Source organism: Bombus pascuorum, chromosome 13, assembly GCF_905332965.1.
Source record: "Bombus pascuorum chromosome 13, iyBomPasc1.1, whole genome shotgun sequence".
Lineage (NCBI taxonomy): Eukaryota > Metazoa > Arthropoda > Insecta > Hymenoptera > Apidae > Bombus > Bombus pascuorum.
Window position 1 is genome coordinate 6,521,985 of NC_083500.1, and position 19,843 is coordinate 6,541,827.

General features: G+C 29.0%; 7 protein-coding genes across 10 annotated transcripts; 3 read left to right on the forward strand and 4 right to left on the reverse strand.

The window, feature by feature from the left end:
• Positions 1-24: 24 nt before the first annotated feature.
• LOC132913659 (charged multivesicular body protein 4b) lies at positions 25-6,668 on the reverse strand. Of its 2 annotated transcripts, none has more exons than XM_060972154.1 (5): positions 6,336-6,668; positions 5,647-5,824; positions 5,320-5,570; positions 5,183-5,240; positions 25-734 (listed from the first exon to the last, which is right to left on the reverse strand). In XM_060972154.1, exons 1-4 carry the CDS (start codon positions 6,514-6,516, stop codon positions 5,185-5,187), a joined length of 666 nt encoding a protein of 221 aa, XP_060828137.1. In that variant the 5' UTR covers positions 6,517-6,668; the 3' UTR covers positions 25-734; positions 5,183-5,184. The 2 variants fall into 2 exon arrangements, with proteins under 2 accessions (XP_060828137.1, XP_060828136.1); XM_060972153.1 differs by lacking the exon at positions 25-734 and adding an exon at positions 3,430-3,500.
• LOC132913643 (pyruvate dehydrogenase phosphatase regulatory subunit, mitochondrial-like) lies at positions 450-4,254 on the forward strand. The gene is made up of 12 exons (XM_060972126.1): positions 450-748; positions 954-1,185; positions 1,256-1,519; positions 1,584-1,746; positions 1,821-2,102; positions 2,159-2,461; positions 2,557-2,696; positions 2,750-2,955; positions 3,027-3,168; positions 3,260-3,529; positions 3,665-3,837; positions 3,910-4,254. The coding sequence occupies exons 1-12, from the start codon at positions 450-452 to the stop codon at positions 4,151-4,153; spliced, it is 2,718 nt and encodes a 905-aa protein (XP_060828109.1). The 3' UTR covers positions 4,154-4,254.
• A 246-nt stretch (positions 6,669-6,914) lies between the features above and the next one.
• Positions 6,915-8,692, forward strand: LOC132913662 (dual specificity protein phosphatase 3). Its single transcript, XM_060972157.1, has 4 exons — positions 6,915-7,277; positions 7,598-7,776; positions 7,843-8,066; positions 8,147-8,692. The coding sequence occupies exons 1-4, from the start codon at positions 7,257-7,259 to the stop codon at positions 8,341-8,343; spliced, it is 621 nt and encodes a 206-aa protein (XP_060828140.1). The 5' UTR covers positions 6,915-7,256; the 3' UTR covers positions 8,344-8,692.
• On the reverse strand, positions 8,285-13,408 carry LOC132913646 (kinesin-like protein KIF23). Of its 2 annotated transcripts, none has more exons than XM_060972130.1 (15): positions 13,001-13,408; positions 11,761-12,336; positions 11,519-11,689; positions 11,244-11,442; positions 11,034-11,172; positions 10,762-10,961; positions 10,589-10,693; positions 10,428-10,513; positions 10,236-10,366; positions 10,056-10,159; positions 9,894-9,998; positions 9,679-9,825; positions 9,468-9,617; positions 9,167-9,403; positions 8,285-9,096 (listed from the first exon to the last, which is right to left on the reverse strand). In XM_060972130.1, the coding sequence occupies exons 2-15, from the start codon at positions 12,276-12,278 to the stop codon at positions 8,908-8,910; spliced, it is 2,481 nt and encodes an 826-aa protein (XP_060828113.1). In that variant the 5' UTR covers positions 12,279-12,336; positions 13,001-13,408; the 3' UTR covers positions 8,285-8,907. The 2 variants fall into 2 exon arrangements, with proteins under 2 accessions (XP_060828113.1, XP_060828112.1); XM_060972129.1 differs by lacking the exon at positions 13,001-13,408 and adding an exon at positions 12,536-12,661.
• Positions 13,409-13,671: 263 nt separating this feature from the next.
• LOC132913660 (large ribosomal subunit protein eL13) lies at positions 13,672-15,080 on the reverse strand. The gene is made up of 4 exons (XM_060972155.1): positions 14,977-15,080; positions 14,401-14,550; positions 14,067-14,316; positions 13,672-13,997 (listed from the first exon to the last, which is right to left on the reverse strand). Exons 2-4 carry the CDS (start codon positions 14,541-14,543, stop codon positions 13,731-13,733), a joined length of 660 nt encoding a protein of 219 aa, XP_060828138.1. The 5' UTR covers positions 14,544-14,550; positions 14,977-15,080; the 3' UTR covers positions 13,672-13,730.
• Positions 15,081-15,168: 88 nt separating this feature from the next.
• LOC132913645 (leucine--tRNA ligase, mitochondrial) lies at positions 15,169-18,795 on the forward strand. Its single transcript, XM_060972128.1, has 8 exons — positions 15,169-15,400; positions 15,487-15,694; positions 15,783-16,176; positions 16,273-17,156; positions 17,236-17,592; positions 17,666-17,906; positions 17,987-18,224; positions 18,412-18,795. The coding sequence occupies exons 1-8, from the start codon at positions 15,302-15,304 to the stop codon at positions 18,625-18,627; spliced, it is 2,637 nt and encodes an 878-aa protein (XP_060828111.1). The 5' UTR covers positions 15,169-15,301; the 3' UTR covers positions 18,628-18,795.
• LOC132913665 (gamma-glutamylcyclotransferase-like) lies at positions 15,675-19,640 on the reverse strand. 2 transcript variants are annotated; one of them, XM_060972165.1, is made up of 4 exons: positions 19,465-19,640; positions 19,020-19,318; positions 18,846-18,950; positions 15,675-15,839 (listed from the first exon to the last, which is right to left on the reverse strand). In XM_060972165.1, the coding sequence occupies exons 1-4, from the start codon at positions 19,567-19,569 to the stop codon at positions 15,824-15,826; spliced, it is 525 nt and encodes a 174-aa protein (XP_060828148.1). In that variant the 5' UTR covers positions 19,570-19,640; the 3' UTR covers positions 15,675-15,823. The 2 variants fall into 2 exon arrangements, with proteins under 2 accessions (XP_060828148.1, XP_060828147.1); XM_060972164.1 differs by lacking the exon at positions 15,675-15,839 and adding an exon at positions 18,324-18,569.
• Positions 19,641-19,843: the final 203 nt, after the last annotated feature.

Below are 19,843 nucleotides of genomic sequence, written 5' to 3' on the forward strand. Positions count from 1 at the left end.
TATATCTATGGAGAATAGTCGAGATTGAAATATTTCGATTTATCGATCAAGTACATCTAGGCGGGAAATTTATTAAAAACTTAAATGTCTTTACAAATAAGTACAATAACATTTTAAAACAAAAAATTATAAGTAAATCAATCTTATGTAATTATTTCATATTAAAATGACTAAAAAATCTGTATGAAAAATAATTTTATCTACAGGCTTCCAAAATATTATAATTTTAATAAATGAAAATCTTAACATATCAAGCTATTATACGAATGTACGGCGCCACTTATTTTCCTTTGAAAGGATAATTTATATTTTTGAAAGAACACCATTATGACACAATATTCCCAACTTTAATAATAGAACCAACGTTCTAGTAGTGGAGACATTTTGGAACTTTGTTTTTTGCATGTTATGTGAACAAGTGACGCAGTTATTACTTTCCACGTAATTTAATGCTGCAACACGCAAGTTCAAAATGTATTTATGTTACATTACTACAGAAAGTAGTCTCGAAAGGTTGCAGAAATTATTCAATTGATATAACCTTCAAAAATGGAATATTTAAACTTAATCAAAGAGACAGAAGCAAACGTCGTAGGAAATTTCATCAAAATTTTCAATTTCAACCCCATACAACGTTACCCTCGCAATCGCAAATTGTCATTGCGGGTGCAGGAACAGTGGCTAATTCTGTTGCTTATCATCTTGTCAATAATGGGTGGAATGATGTACTTGTTCTGGAACAGAACAGGTATATGTACATTTACATCAAATGAAACAATTAATGAATGCTAGAACAGTGAATAACAAATCTTTAGTTTTTAAAATAACACTATAAACTTTCTTGTTTACATTACATATTTGTATCACTAAAATTAAAAAGGCTATTGATTTAATAAACTATTAAAGTTATCAATATCTATAATGTACAATAATTAAAAAATGTTATGTCACAGGATTGGAAGCGGAACATCCTATTTTGGTTCCGGCACACTTGGTCTTTTCAAACCAATATCACATAGGAATCTAATATCCTACAGCATTAAGTTGTATCAACAATTACAAGAAATGGGATATGACATAGGTTTAAAGCAATGTGGCAGTATATACCTAGCTCAAACCAAAGACAGAATGATAGCTTTAAAGAGAAGAATGGCTTATAATATACCTACAGGTTTAAATTGTGAAGTAAGATTTCTCAACCAAATTTTGAAATTGAAACATGAAAGCAACTTTTAATAAGCTATAAATTCATTAGATTTTAGGAAAAGATCAATTAAAACGATTATATCCATATTTGCATACTGAAGACCTTGAAGGTGCACTTTGGGTTCCTGAAGATGCAGTAGCTAATTGTAGTGCAATTTGTGATGTTCTAGCCAAATTGGCAAAGATTGGAGGAGCAAAGTATATTGAAAATTGTTATATACAAGAAGTTCACACTGAAAATCGAGCTATAAAAAGTGTAAAAACTGACCATGGAGTAGTTTCTTGTGAATATTTTGTTAATTGTGCAGGAATGGTAATATCACTAGAGATGTGAAATAATTTTCATGTTATTTCTTATACAAGTTTTCAAATTATAGTGGGCACGAGAATTAGGATTAAAATGTAATCCACCAGTTAGAATTCCAGCATATCCTGCAGAACATTTTTATGCAATTATTCCTCCGTTTCCACTTAATACAAACACGGCTTTACCATGCATACGTGATTTCGATTCATACTCATATATGAGGGAGTGGCAAAGTCTTTAACATATTAGCGCATTACATGAGGTTTAATAAACTATAGAATAAATAACTGAATGGGTAAATTTGCAGGAGGTTTATTAATTGGATGGTTTGAACCAGAATCAAAGCCTGCATTCGAGAATGGTGTTGTTCCAATAAAGGATTGGAAAAACCATCTTACAGTTAATACTTCATACTGGAAACCTTTATGGGATAAAGTAGTACATAGATTACCACTCTTGAAAGGTATACAACCAAATGTATATAATTGTCCTGATAATTTTACACCAGATGGTAAATGGATACTAGGAGAGAGTCCAGAAGTAAAGAATTATTTTGTTGCTGTTGGCATGAATGGAAGTTCATTACAAGGTAAAAAATAAAAAAGATGTTAAATCATTGATACTACTAAAGTTATATTTCTTTAGGGGCAGGAGGAATAGGCAAAGAAGTTGCTGAATGCCTAATAAATGGTGAATCTACACAAGAAATACTTCCTTTTAATGTACAAAGATTTCTAGATTTACATAGCAGTAAAAGATATTTACAACAAAGAACAAAGGAAATTGTTGGGAGAAATTATGCAATTTTGTATCCTCATCAGTGTGAGTATAAATATGCTCGAAACCTACGTTGTTCACCTCTGTATTCTGTACTTGAAGAAAGAGGTGCAATTTTTGGCGTCAAAATGGCTTATGAACGTCCACTTTACTTTGATTCAACTTATAAAAGTAAGCAATTAATTACTTAATTCTTATTTACATCTTGTCATATTTAATCACACAATCACATTCGCAAATAAAAAGTAAGTAATTTTTATTAATAGAAGGGCAAAAAAAACCAGTTATGCCACCAGGCAGTTTTTATAAACCAAAGTTTTTTGATTTTATGACGGAGGAATTTCTAGCATGCAAAGAAGGAGTGGGAATAATAGATATGAGTTCATTTTCGAAAATCGAAATTAAAGTAAGTATTTAAAATATAAAATATTTTGCATATAATCATTTACATATTTGCAGTCTAGTCGTTGGGAAGTTGTTAACTATCTTCAGCAATTATGTTCTAATGATGCAAATATACCAGTTGGTAGCATAGTGCATACAGGAATGCAAAATGAAAGAGGAGGGTATGAAAATGATTGTATCTTAGTAAGACAAGCTGAAAATAGTTATTTTATGGTTTCACCTACGTCACAACAAACACGTATCTACCAACGGATGTCTAGGTAACAAAAGTAATAGAAATTAAAAATAATGTTTACTGTAATCATATAAAAGTTATCTGTTTATTGCGCAGACATTTACCAGCTGATCATTCAGTGGGTCTTAATGATGTAACGTCAAAATATACTGTTATTAATTTAGTAGGACCTAAAGCAACAGGACTACTTTCAGAACTTTCCAATTCTGACATTAATCTATCTCCTTTTACATATAAGGTAATCAGCTTATATCGATTTCTGATAAATATTTCAGTGGCGATAGATAGATTTATAACGTTCATGTATATTAATTTTATATTCTTAATAGAATGTAAATGTAGCCTATGCTTCTGATGTAATGGTAATGTCATTTACGCATACTGGTGAATCTGGTTATTGCTTATATATACCATCAGAATACGCACTTCACGTATACTCCAGATTAATGGAAGTAGGTAAAGATTATGGAGTACGAGATGTAGGTGTACTCACACAACGTTTCATGCGAATAGAAAGATTTATTCCATTTTGGGCCGAAGAATTGACACCGTTTGTTACACCATATGAAGCTGGAAGTGGATACAATGTAAGATTAGATGTAAGTAGGTATATGGTAATAGAATTTATTCATTCCAAGACTATTAATGTTAAATCTGAATTTCTGAGGATTTCTATCATACAAAGGCACAACAGTTTAAACATGCTGATTAATTATAATAACTTGTTGTAACAGAAGGAATATTTTATTGGCAAATTTGCTTTGCAACGTCAAAAAGAACAAGGCGTATCAAAACGACTAGTATTATTTATTGTTAATGAATTAGATATTAATAAGGATGTATGGCCATGGGGTGGCGAGCCTATTTATCGAAATAATGAATTTGTAGGAACTGTTACATCAGCCGGGTAAATACCTCATACGATTAAAGATAAAATATATTTTACTATATCAAATTATTAATAATAATGACTTTATAGATACGGTTTCGCTACAGAGAAACATATATGTCTTGGTTTTATCAGTTATCCAAAATCAGAACATATACAAATTAATGCAAATACTGTTACAACAGACTTTATAATGGATCCTAAAGCTCGTTACGAAATTGATATCGCTGGTACTAGATTTCCTATTAAACCACACATTCGTCCACTACCCATACCGGCACTGAGTAGTAAATTGAACAAGAAATATATTCCTACGCCTATTGTATCATATTAAAGCGACGTTCTTGTGATATTTTATTTCCTCCTATTATGTGATTGAGACTTTAGTCATTATAATTGTAAATTATAAAATAAATCTTGATTTTTTAAAGACTATTTTCCCTAGGAGTTTAAGCATATTCATGATTGTAAAAAAATTTAAACTATGTAATGTATATTGCATTTTAATTAAATATCTATCATTATATAAGCCATTTTTTTAAATTGTCCTATATATATTCATATTTTGTAAAAATATAAATATTTTATATATACTATTGGCATATTAATTCGATGCAATTTGGATATTTGCAATTTAATAATTATTAATTAATAAAACATTAATAATAGTGCAAAAATTACTATGATTTGTAGTGTAAAAATATGCATACAACACTGTATCTGCTGTATTTACAGTAGTACTAAATTAATATACATTTAAATGAATTTACTTATAGCAGATACATTTATACAAAGTTTAAAAGGCCATTTAACAATTTGAACTGCGCTACTTTTCAAATATGTTATACATATATACATGAAAATAACAACCAAATTTTATGAAGCAATTGTAATATCTTACAATTTAATCTTTTGAACAAAAAGTTTATACAATAAGTGTTCTCATATGTATTTCTCACTGTTAGTAGAAATTATATGTATATAATTTACCAGCATTTATAACTATGTATGTATATCATATACTTGTCCAATATAATTTATTTTTTACTGTAACAGTAGAGTATATTGGCTAGTATAAATGCAAGTATTTAAGATACTTGCTATTACTTATGATTCTTCTTTTTATATTGATAAAAAAAGATCTTTATATTGTAATAAGGAAAATGACTACTATGAACTTCATCATCATGTTAATCATTTTAACAGTGCATAAAAATACCACAGTATTAACATTAAAATAGTTGTATGATATTGAATCTGAAAAATGTATTCATATACACTGTTATCTCTTTCAACAATACATACTTCATTTTAGCTATCAGTTTCTTACAAAAATTCATTTTTACAAATATATTGTTACCACCTTTATGATGCCCATGCTTCTAACTCTTTCAAATCTTCATCCTCTTCTGGTTTGGCTTCTATAAATATTAACAATATTTTTAGTTTGAAAATAAATTATTTTCTAATAATAAACCAGAAAAATATTAAAATTATTACTTGTACGAGTCCTAGTTGGGGCTATTGGAATAGCAGTAGCTGGAACACTTGGTAGTTCATCAGTAGATTCAATACCAAGCAATTCTTTATCAAGTTGTTCTTGTTCAAGCTCTTCCAATTCTTTTTCTAGTTCTTCATCATCTACATCATTTCCAAATGCTACAGGATTGGAAATTGCATCAGAAATCTCTCTTGCTACATCTTGCTGTTCAGCTATGTCATCCATCATATCATGTACTTGATCAACATCCCTAAACAAAGAAAATAGCATTTAAATAATGTGCATGAATCATCTAACTAATGATATCACAAAATTGTATTTCTTACATATGTTGATGGACAGATTTTAATGCATCTGCTGCATTTTTCATTGTAGTAAGTACAGCAGTATTAGTATTTGCACATTCTAGTGCTTCCCTTTGACTTTCAATTGTGGTAAGTGTACCATCAATTTGTTGTAACTGTTTTTCATAACGTTTCTTTCTTTTAAGGGCTTGGATTGCAGCTGTAAATTATGTTTCCTTGTTAACATATTCATCCTAGAGTTACTAGCTAGTACATGGATGTGGATGTTGATGCAAATTTATAAATATTTTTACAGCTGTAATTAACGAAATACACAAACAAAAATTTGTTTCGTATAGTAAATATTATAATGAATACTATATTTTTAATATGTACTTTATATATTTTTGTATATTACTTGCATTCTGTACACTTTTACATCTCACAATTTCTCATAAATGCATGAACATTCACAGTCTAATTATTAGTTACTGACTGTGGATGTCTTGTACAATGTTATCATTGTTTAATGCTTGAAAAGCTATATTCTTAGTGTAACAAATTTATAGATAATGTAGTATTTTTAAAGCACTGATTAATAGTTACAACATCCAACCATAAGTTAACGCACAGTCAACACACAGCAGAGAAACGTCACAATGACAAACGACCTTTATTATTGAAAGCTGTTTGCAAGTGGTTATCAAATAAAGAATATTATTCGTCAATACCTCGTTTGTTTTTCGTTCCATTCTTCTTAGCAGTTTGAATTTCAAGCTCTATTTTACTTTCGAGGAAATCCTGCTTTTTTATCAACATATCCTCCGTCTCGCGCAATTTTTGTATCGCCTCGGCTGTCGACATAGACACCGGTTCCTTTTTACCACCAAATACTTTACTAAAGAAACTCATTGTCTTAATAAGTTCTACTCCGAATTTAAATTATAATTACAATCTTGACCACGATAAATACACCAAACACCTTCTATAAAATTATCAGAACAGGACACTAACTAAATACCATCGCCATATTTTCTTTAGGCATTGATATACATACGTCATGACTCATCGCTCATCTAGTTACTATGAAATTGGATTTCGTTCAATTTATCGAAACTCAGGAATATTCAAATATTTTATTTCTAGAATTTATTTTTACACTTATAATAATAATTATAAAAGAACTGATTAAATATTGTTACATATATTAATATATCTAAAATATATATATATATATATATCTAGACGATGAAGATTTGAGTTGAAATTTTTAAAAAATTATACATCAAATTCTTGGTACAAATATAAGATTTCAAATATTCCACTAATTTAAAAAATATACAAAATTATTCATTATATACAAAAATTAATGGAATTAATGGATGTATTTACATGACACTTTGTCAGTATAATTATCGCAGTGTAACAGAGATCCAAAAGAGAAATAACTAACTATAATTATCGCGATTTTAATATTGTGTACGCGACTATATTTGTTTTATATATATATGTAAAAGCTTAGAATTAGTCATACCTAACCGTAACATACTTGATTAGTAAAATACAAAATATTTTGTAATATTTTGCTGCCTTTCTTATTTGTCATATCTAGTATAACTTATAAATTATTAATCTATAAATAATCTTTTCAAATGGACGACAGTCTGAGAAATGTAAGTATACATTATAAAGAATAGTATTGCTATCATTTACGTATATTTTGAAAATTACAGATGCTTCGAAATTGTTTCTTCGCATTTGAGTTGCCTGTCATTTCATAAGAACATGTAATTGATATTTTTTCAAATTCTTTTTAATTCTAAACGTCTTTTTATAATGAGAAATACATGAACAAATAAATATCATCTAATTTTTTCAAATGACATTCAATTAATATTGAAAATTTATCATCTTTCAAATCAAATTATTAAAAATTATATAATATTGTAAAGTTACTTTTCGTAGTAAAAACTTTTATCTCATGAATTTTCAGAAACGTTTAACTGGTGAGGAAACCACCCAGTATCACTTAGCAGCAGTTTTGTATACAACACAAACTGAGAATAAAATGCTACCAGGATTTGATCCTAATCGAGATGATGTTGAATATTACCGTGTTCAACAGGATATCGATTGTGATGAAGTATATCCAGGAATATATATTGGTGATGCGTGAGTATTTCAATGTTTTATGTCTTCATGTTTATCAAAAATTAATTTATGTTCAATACTTTATAGTGCCACAGCAAAAAATAAGAAATACCTTAAAATATTGGGTATAACACATTTGCTTAATGCTGCTGAAGGAAAAAGATTTGGATGTGTAGACACCGATAAGAATTATTATTCTGATACAACAATAAAGTATCTTGGCTTACCACTTATTGATTTGTGCACAACAGACATTAGCAAGTACTTTTACATTATTGCAGATTTTATCGATGAAGCTGTTTCGATTGGAGGTAATGAAATAATAATTTAATAATGAAAGAAACAGAAAAATTACAATACATCGTTTAAAATTGGGCTTTCTTCCTATTAGGTAAAGCTTTTGTTCATTGTGTGTTAGGAATCTCACGTAGCGCAACGTGCGTATTAGCATATTTAATGATTAAAAAAGGAATGCTAGCCGCAGATGCAATTCGAACAGTTCGCAAAAATCGTTTAATTCAACCAAATAGTGGTTTTCTTCACCAATTAGCGGAGTTAGATAATCAATTACGAAGACAACGATCTTAAGTGAATACAGCTTTGATAAAACTATAAGGTTCACTAACAATATATACTGCAGTGAATTTGATAGATATATGTATATTGTATATAAATAATTGTATATAAAAACTGAGTAAACATGATCAAAATGTATGATTAGATTAGATTGATACATTGTTAGTCAACATTAGGCGCAAAATTCACTATTATCTCAAAATCAAATATTACGAATATATACATATTATGAGATAGCAATCATATAACTCATATTACGCTTCACGATATAAAGTATTATATATACAATATAATCGCTTCTCACAATTTATTGTTGGTAAATTGTATTATTTAATAAATTATAATACTGATATTGTAAAAACTTTGGTTGTAAAAATTTTTACTAAAAATAGTAACGATAAAGGAAAATATTAACATCTTGACTTCATATCATTGTTTTTAACTATTATTAGTATTTTTCTTTACCATTAGTATTTTTAGTAGAAGTTTTTAGATATTTATATGTATATCGTATTATTATATTATATATCGTATAAAAATTATTATTACTATGCTAATATTATATTAATAAAACTGTTAATTTACTACACGTGGACGTTTGGAATGAGACTCAGCAAGTGTAGACGAATGTCTCGAAGAGCCTATTTCATTTTCTGTATCCTGTGGACCACTACGTTTCCTTGCCTTTGGAGATAATTGTTTTAAGCATTCCATATCATTAAATACAACTTGTGCGCCTCCTCCACTAGTGGGTATTATATCTCCCTAATATAATAATAATACATTTGAGTGTATAACTACATAATTCTTTTCGATTCCTTTTAAGTGTAATTACCTTGAATAACTTTGTCTCAAGTTCACCATCAGTATCGTGTTCTTGCGCGATAAGACAATACCTAGATGCACCGTCTGTAATTTCTTTTGGATCTGTAAGTTGCGTAACGCTACGTCTTCTACGCATTAAAGGTTGAAGAACAGTTCCAACAGGAACAAGCGCTCCGGGTCTGTGATCAATCCACTTATCCGCGCTTTGTGAACGCCTGTACCTTGGATTTGCAACACCCGCTTTATCCTATGAGCACATATCATTAAACTATATTTTCAAAAGTAAATTACGTAATGTAAGATAAACTGACCCTTCGTGATCGACCCTCTGTTGTTTTTGGAGTTGCTTCTGCACAGTTAATAGTAGGTACAACGCAATCTCTAGAAACACTAGGTACGTTGTCATCAACTAAAATTTGTTTTACTAATCTTAATTTATCCTCTTTTTCTTTCATTTGATTCTAAGAAGAGAAAAAAAAATTAAACAATGAATTTATATATATATTATATTTACTTCATTACCTGTAAGTGTTCACGTTGTTGACGTAACTTTATTTCCAATTCTTTATTCATTTTATCAGTTTCTACCTGCATTTTAGTGTTGTACTTTTGTTTCACCCTTTGCTTATCTATTAAACGTTGATTTAGTGCCATGTTTCTATCTTTTAACTATAAAATAATTGTAGTAAAATATATGTCGTCATTTAAATAAAAAAAGAAATGCAATCGTTAACTACCTCTTGCTGTAAACTGCGGATTGTATCATTTGCATTGTTCAATTTTCGGAGCAAGCTATCAATTTGTTCTTCAGTCTTACATAAATGACCCTCTAATGCAGAAACCTACAGCAAAAGCAAATTATTTTATATGTACTTCCGTAATCAATAAAATGCTATTACCTTCTTTTTTTGTTGTGAATTAGCAGCTTTCAGAGATGCATTTTCAATCTTTAAATTCATGTATTCTTGTTCCATTGCCATTATCTTCTTCCTAAGATCGTTTTCTGTAACAATCATGTAACAGTTATGAAAATATTACGCATAATTTAAGTTTGGTTAAAAATTAAGTTATATTCTTACGTTTTTGCTGTAAATCAGTACGTAGTAAATTCCGTTTGTTAATACGCTGTTCTAAAAAATGCATCAAATTATTAATTATTTGATCATTGCGTGGAGAAGTAATTTCCAATTCCGGAAATGGACCACCTAAACTGAATTAAAATAAAATTATATAAGTTTGAAGAAAGAATAAAGAAAACATATAATACTTACCTATACACTAAACCCACATCAACTTCTAAATCTTCAGCTTCCGGATGGCCTTCTTTTTGCAACTTACTACGTGCCTCCTTAAATAACTATTAAAAATAGTTTTTATTATGCACGAAATTTTCAAATTATTTTCATTGTTATCCTTTTATTACTCATCTCACCTTATTTGCCTGTCTTCTTCCAGGTGTAAAACCAAGATCTATTTTCGTAATTGTTGGTTTAGCTACTTGGACCTCTTGAGTCATTTCGGCAAATTTCATTACTTGCTGTAAAACATGAATAAATTAATTTATTTTCTTTCATATATTTACATTTTATATTATTGATTTCTTACAATTGTTTCATCATAATCATCTGTTCTTGGATTAACACAAACTATCATTCTAACTTGTCCTTCTCCATCAAAATAATTTTTAAATAAATGAGTGAGTTTTGAATCTCTGTAGGGTACTATTTTATTTGTACCCTGAAGTTGATTTTCTCTTAAAATTTCCAAACATGATCGTAGTGTCATCAAAGAATTATTAATATTTCCTAAATTAAAATGAATGGATATGAAAATATATTATAATATAATTACAAGATTCACATCTAAAGTATAATAACCTGCTTCTCTTAATCGTTGACCTGTGTTTTTAGTCCTATTAGTTCTTTCGCTACCAGCTAAATCTACTAGGGATAGCTGAGTGATGCATACCACCCGTTTATCTTGTATAATTTGTTCACCTTCACCATCTAAGGGTGCCTAGGAGAAGAAAATACTGTATTGTTTGTGAATTTTAACTAGACGAGATGCAAAGTAATTAGAAACATTACTTGTACAAGACGAATAGTGAAGACACTATGTGATCTACTTGATTCTGCATTAAGCGCAGTGTGTGCAACTCTTCGTCTCCTCTGTCCACGCTGAAATACCTCAAATGCTTCTTCTGAACTTTTTACTTCAATTTCTGTTACAGCATGCACATACATATTCTTATTACCATCTTCTCTAACTATTTTACTCTGTAATACCCTAAAAGTTATTTCTTAGTATTAAAATATTATTTGAAATTAAGAATATTTGAATTGTGCAAGTAATGATACTATACTTGTTTCTAATATCCTCATCCTCTAATAAATCATATACACTGTTATTATAAATTTCAACATATGTAACAAATACAGCATATACATTGTCTTGATCCACTTGTACTGTTTGTGATTCATTTATGTCACGAACAATCATTGGATTACTCTCACTATCACTCTCTACTCTTCTCCTGTGAAAACCATCAGTTATTAATAAAGCCATTTACATTATATAAAGCATATCACATATTCTTATACTTACACTTTGCCTGATTTTCCATTTCTCTGTAACATAAGTCCAGCATGAAGTTCATTTTGTCTATCAAGCATTGCATCAGCTTCACCTTGTATATCAAAACCGTTTAATTTATCTGGTTTAAAAATAAATTTTTTGGTCTGATAATTAGCAATACTGTTAAACAGAACATCAAGACAACGAGGCATTATGCCCGCATCCTGTGTTTCACCAGTCATAGTATATGTTTTACCACTTCCTGTTACTCCATAGGTGAATAAAAGGCTATTTCTACCTCGAATAACATTTTCAACTAATGGGAGAGCAACTATATTAAAAATCTCTTTTTGCGTTGCATCTGGTGAAAATACACGACTAAATGTTGTTTGAATTTCCTTGTTGCTAGAGTTACGAAAATTCATTGCTGATTCTGGTGGTGTAATAACTACAGTTGTATCAGATATAAGCTTCATACAAGAAACATCAGCTGGATGTTGCATTGGCTTTAAACGACAATAAACTTGAACAGGATCCTTGGATACCATATTATTACCTCTTGGACGGTTTGGTGGCTTACGAGCTGAACCTGGTGGTTTCACACGTCTAAAATATTAACATGTCATGAATAGCTTCAATTATTCTACACTACGAAATAACTTTAATAATACCAAACAATTAATTAATAACAAATAATTAAATTTTACACTAAAAGATTATAGAAAGTAATAGTTATAAAATATTGAAAATAGCTAAATTTTATTTGATTTCACTTATAAACTGATTAAGAAATAATAAAACTTACGCGGATTTCATTTTTTGTAACTATAAATTTTGCTTGATATTTACTTATTCTAAAACTTATGACAAATCGCGTGAAAAATATATATCAAAGATAATATTTGATAAATGCCATGAATCGAAAACCGTTGTTCTGATTCGGAGTTTAAAATTCAAATCTAGTTACAAAATGAACTAAAGTAATGAAGTGCTACCAATATTTATAACAAAAAGGAACTATAAATAATAGTACTACTTTAAGTACAACTTAACTCGTTAAAGTATAAAAACAGGGAAAAGAACTATGAAAATTTTTTTATTTCGTGATTAAGTAGATTAGAGAGTATCATAGACATAGGACCGATATATATATAAAGACTGAGCATAAACCTTTATGGTCTGTTCAACAAGACAAAACAGAAAACATTAAAAAAATTTCATTGCTACAACTGCAACTATTAGTTGCCGACTAATAAAACTCGAATAATACTTCTGTTTTCTGCCTCATCTCATTGGGGAGATTATACTTCCACCGGGAGGTGTAAAATCATTTCCGGGGAGCGGAGAACACGGGCAAGTGGTACTTTGGGGTCAGATCGATGATCGGTTGTAATTGCGTAAGCGCAATCTTATTTTCATTGAGTAAGAGCAGTAAGAAAATTTCCTCTCTAGTGAAAAGTAAATTAGTGTAATGGGTACGTTTACACATGACACTAAATCGTTGCTTTATAGTCATGATACCGAATGTTAGAAGTTGAAATAGTACTTTCTATTACTGCGTTTCTCCCTCTTAGAGAAAAAAGCCAGAACTTTTGTTGTCCTGAAACTAAATGCAATAGGTGAACTGGTTTACTTTCTCTTTTTGACATACATTACTAAGTCAAGTTTGATATGACCATGATCCCCGCACCCTGGAAGTGGCTTCGCGCCACACGCCTGCCCATGAAATTCATGCTAGACCAGTAGTACTCAAATGTCACTAGTCAGAAGTCACAAAGAAAAATTTCCTCTTTGATAATGTCATATACATACAATAAATGCATTATATTATTATATAAATACTAATGGCAAATAAAATGTCCATTATATAATATATATATATATATATATATATATATATATATATTCAATAAATAGTATAAAATAAAAACAAATAGAAAATTTGATTTATCATTAGACAATTTATTTGTTATATTTATACAAAGACATTAAGTTCCACATTATTTCTTAGCTTTCTTGTCTTTAGCAACTTTAGTTACTTCATCTGGATTTTCTGCTGCATCCTTCACACGTTTTGCGCGAATTCCTACTAGTCTGGCATCAGCCCTAGCTTTACGGAGAGTTACGTATGCAGAGAACTTTCTTTCTTCCTCAGAAATGACACGGGCCTTAGCTTTAGCAGGTGCTTGGTGTCTCACTGGCATGATTTCTCCTTTAACTTGAGTGGCAAGTTTCATTTCTTCTTCAGTAGCATCACCTACCTTAGGCTATTTTCATAAATAACATTAGAATGTAGTTTTTCTTTAATAGTTTTAAATTTACTATATTCTACTTACTCTCTTTTCATTCAGTGGGAAGAGAATCAATTTGGATTTATATTCTTTCAGTCTTTGAGCATTTGTTTGTAAAGACTCAACTGATTTGTTACGCCTTCTAGGATCTACAGCAATTCCAATAGTCCTAGCAAATCTTTTATTTAAACCACTAGCCTTCAGTTCTGCTAAGGTAAAACCTTTGCCTGCCCTAACTTTTGTGTGGTAACGGAATGTTGGGCAATGAACAATAGGCCTCAGAAGTTTCACAGGTCTTAAATTTAAATAAAATACTATTGAAGTTAATTTACATAAATGGACAACAGAAATAAAAATGAAATAAACATATTCTATTTACCTTGGTGCAACAGCACGAGCTTTCTTTATACGACTTTGTTTACGACGAAATTTTCTAGCTGGTTGGTTAAACCAAGTTTTAACAAATCTTTGCCAATCTTTATGGAAATGCCCATTAGGGATCATATTATTTCTCTTACCCATGGTTAAACTGAAACAAAAATACTAAATTATATACAATTTGTTTCTTAAAAGATTTGTAAAAATACACTTTATAAACTTAAGATTAGTATAATAGGTTAGAAACAGTATTATTACTAAGTATAAACAAAACATTAATTTTCCTTCACAAATAAATTTTTTATAACCTTAATATTACTTTATAATACTCATATAATTATTATGGTTACATCCTACTATTAGAAAAGGTATATCATTAATTGAAATTAAAACTTATGAGGCAAAGATAACCTGATTAATGTCAAAATATTTCTTTACTTGTTATATTATAAATTTACAATCATATTATTTAATTACACTTAAAAACATAAATAACAACAATTTTCTATTACTTTGAGAAATACTATTTCCAGATGTTCAGATTTTAATTGGATTTCGAACTTGAAAGATTACTCACGGACTTGTTTACAAGGCATAGACCGGAAAAAGAATCAGCATCACAAAGCGGAAGTTTTAGTTTCCAGCAAAGCAAAATTTACTAAATGAAGATTCAAATTGCATTATTTTATGATAAAATGATATTTTAAAAATATTATTTGTTTACAAATATCGCTTCGCTTTACATATAATTTTATTAAAATAATTTAAATGTAAAATGAAGTTTCTTTAAAGTAGTTAATAAATATGGCAACTTGCTATAAGACCGTGTACTAACCACGAATTACATGTTTCATGTTTAATTGTAGAATATTTAAATACGTATTTAAATAATTTAATTAAAAATGAAGATTAGAGAATCATTTGTATCATATTATAAAAGTAATATATTCTTTAAAAATGTCATTTACCGATACGCTTCAACCGGCATAAACCAATTTTCGGTTTGTTCTCTAATTTTTAAAAAAATATACATGATTATAAATTAGTATTGTTACTATAATGCATAAAGCATTGATCATATTTTTAGAATGCAGAAGTTACATATGAAATAAAAAAGGATATAGAAAAATATTGGAAAGATAAAATTAACTTACGTCAATATGATGATGCAGATAGTACAAGAAGGAAGTTTTATGTATTATCAATGTTCCCATATCCTTCTGGAACACTTCATATGGGTCATGTAAGGGTTTATACAATAAGTGATACAGTTGCTCATTTTTATAGAATGAAAGGTAAATTCTTTAATTTAAGTGTAATTATATATATTGTTTGGTTTATTTATATAATTTTTTATTGACTAGCTTTTTTCTTTTATTTCAGGATATAATGTTCTTCATCCAATGGGTTGGGATGCATTTGGATTACCTGCTGAGAATGCTGCAATTGAAAAACAAGTTGATCCTGTTGTATGGACATATGATAACATTAAAAAGATGAAAAATCAATTAAAATCATTGAATTATTCTTTTGATTGGAAGAGAGAATTTGCTACATGTGATCATGAATATTATAAGTGGACGCAGGAATTATTTTTAAAACTTTTCGACAAAGATTTGGTTTATAGGAAAGAATCATTTGTTAATTGGGACCCTGTTGATGAAACTGTATTAGCAGAGGAACAAGTTGATGCAAATAATTGTTCTTGGAGATCAGGTGCAAAAGTAGAAAAAAGGTTACTAAGTCAGTGGTTTGTTAGGACTACATCATTTGCTAAGTAGGTATATTAGAATTTAACAATCTCTAAAGAGCATTGAAATATATAATAAGAATTACTAATAGTATTTAACTAATTTATTTTGTATCATATCAGATCATTGTCTCAAGGTTTAGATGATCCAACATTGACAGAATGGAAAGATGTCAAAAAAATCCAACGAAATTGGATAGGTGACTGTAGTGGTACTAGTTTTGAATTACAGTTGATAGGAACTATCCCAAATTATCCCAAAACAATAAATGTTTGGACTAATTATCCAGAATTTATTGAATATGCAATGTTTATTGCAATATCTCCAAAAAGCTTATTAAATAGACCAGAATATTGTATAGATGTGGCAGAAGGAATTCAAATCATAGATGTTAAAGTAGTAAACCCATTCAATGGAAATGAATTGCCAGTATTTGTAACAGATAAAGTTGCATTTCCAGCTCATAGAGATACTTATCTTGGTATACCGTCTGCTTCAATGGATGATTATCAGTTTTCTGAAATAGTTGGGATTGAATTTGTACGGCATTCGATAAGAAATGATGAAGAACAAGAAAACAAAAGATTAGAAATATTATCTAAAGCAAGAAAGTGGAAAATTGGTGGATACCCTGTTGGTTCAAGATTGCAAGATTGGTTAATATCTAGACAGAGGTATTGGGGTACACCAATTCCAATTATTTATTGTTTAAATTGTGGTATTCAACCAGTACCACGCAATGATCTTCCTGTAGTTTTACCAAATATAACATTTTCATCTTCAAATAAAATGTCTATATTATGTGAAACTAAGGATTGGTTAAATACTTCTTGTCCTAAATGTGGAGCTCAAGCAGTTAGAGAATCAGATACAATGGACACATTTGTAGATAGTTCATGGTATTATCTGAGATACATCGACTCACAAAATATGAAAAAGATGTTTGCTGTTGATAAAGCAAAAGAAATGTTTCCTATTGATCTGTATATAGGTGGAAAAGAACATGGTAAGTATCTAATATTTAAATTCTTTGTAGATATAAAATATATGTATTTAAAGATCTCAAATTAATAACATAATTACAGCTGTGCTGCACTTATATTATGCCAGATTTATAAGTCATTTTCTACATTCAGAAGGACTCTTACCCACTCCAGAACCATTTAAACAATTGCTTGTGCAGGGTATGGTACTTAGTAAAACATATCAGCTAAAAAAGACAGAGAAATATTTAAAAGCGGATGAAGTGGAAGAACACGCAGGAAAATATGTAGAAAAGAATACCAAAGAACCAGTCATTGTCTCATGGGAAAAAATGTCTAAATCAAAACATAATGGCATTGATCCACTTGAATTCTTAGATAAATATGGAATTGATACAACTAGATTATTTATATTAGCTGATCAAGCACCAACTTCAGATAAACGTTGTGACCATAACAGTAAGCTCTTTGTAATAAAAATTTTAACTAATTATTATATATATCGAATAATGTATATATTAATAATATTCAGCCATGCCGGGAATATTAAATTGGCAAAATCGTTTATGGAAGATCGTAAAAGCTTTTAACGATTATCGCAATAGCGTAACTTTAGAAGAGCTTCAGGCAGAACCTACTGATCCTAAATTTGCAGAACATGATGAATACATGTTTGATAGTCGAAATTATTTTTTAAAGTCTGTAACTTATAATATAATCGGATCTCAACAACTTAGTATTGCAATATCAAGAATGCAAGGACTTACAAATAGGTATATATTACAATTTTACCGTACATCAATGATTCTAATAACTTTAGAAACAGTAATCGTCTTTTTCTTTTAATATTAAGTATACGCAAAGTGTGTGTGGAATGCACGAAAAAAAGTCGTGAATATGAACGTGCATTAGCAGTTCAAATTATAATGCTTGCACCATTTGCTCCACATTTCGCTTCGGAATTGTGGTCCGCATTTTCTGAGGTAAAACATCATTTAATAGATAAGAATGAAGTGGACTTAGATAGAGATGTTATGGAACAAAAATGGCCAGAAATAGATATGAATTATAAAATGACAGTGTCGATCATAGTAAGTACAAAGTATTTAAAGTATTTATTACTTCATTATCATTATATAAATTTACATTATATTATTTATTATATAACTATATAAATAATAACAGTGTGATTCTTAGAAATCGAAGTACTTTATTTAATACTATGTATAATTTTATATAAACACATTATTAATGCTACACCATTTTGTATACTATTAGATAAATAATGCACTTTGCACAAGGATTAGAATACCCAAGTATGAAACAGATAAATTATCACTTGAGGCAGCTCTTGATTTAATAGAGAACGAGCCAGCTGTCCAGAAACGTTTAAAGAAGCATAAGATCGTTAAGTCCAGATTTCTTTCAAGGGAAGGCTGCGATCCACAAATATTAATTTCAACAAAAAAATCGGTAGACAATGTTCAAACGTAATACATCAGGTGAGAAAAATAGAAACAGAAAAAGAATTATAGATATATACATAATTTTTTATCAAATATACTTTTTGTATGAAAACTAAGTTATTTAAATGTAAAGAGTCTGTACATAATGAAACTAACTGTATACGCCTATACATAAATAAAAATTTTGTTTACTGTTGCAATGAGTTAATGAATAATAAAAATAATAAAATGAATAATTATTCTTACCCAATATCATATTCTCCTACATATTCATTATGCGGTATTTTTTGTAACACCTTAATATAATCAAGTGGTAATTGACTTTCATGTGCACCTTTTAATATTGTTTCTCTGTAAGAGAATAATTAGTAATTATATAAGAAACCTTAAACAAATTGAATAGAATTAAGTATAACATACAAATACAACGGTGAAGGTCTCCTGTGTTTTGGTAGCAAACACAATTTTACATTTTTATTAGGATTGTTACATTGCTGATACACTCTGCATTTAAATATTTTACCAGTAAGTGTTTCTATGTCAACCATTAAAGGGAAATATAATTTATCTGCTACACCTTCTTGATTATCTAATGTACACATATTACATTCATCTAATTCCCAAATTGCACCCCATACAATATAATTTTCTGTAGGAACAATTGTTGCTGAACATCCACCCCATCTCTTTGAGTGTGTTATAAAATCTAATCTGAAATTCTGATATAATTCAATATTTGCATAAATAATAAAGAAAATAATGAAATTTTATAAAGCATAATATAAATCTTACTGTTTTCAATTATTCAAAATAAAAATAGATTTACTAACCGCATAGGAAATTTCCTTTAACCATGTATATTTACCTTTAAAAATCCGATATCTTTTCGTACTGCAGTTGGATTATTAATATGTATTCTTTTTGTTAACATATTACTTCCGTATGCAAAATATAAGAATTTATTAGACATTTCGCCAGTTAATTTATGAAATTTATTGAAGATAACTTATTAATGGGAACAAAGAGATGAATAGGTTAAGGTATCATTCGTTATCAATATTAAATATGTATTTATGATGTTTTTTGATACAGATATAATTGTACTTTATATAATTACCCAGATTTTATTTAAATGAAAACGTGTTACAATAAATAAACTGCTATCAGAATACAACTTAAAATTAGAAGATATACGAATTTAATGCTTGAAGTATATGAATAAATTAGAGGTCTAAATAATAGAA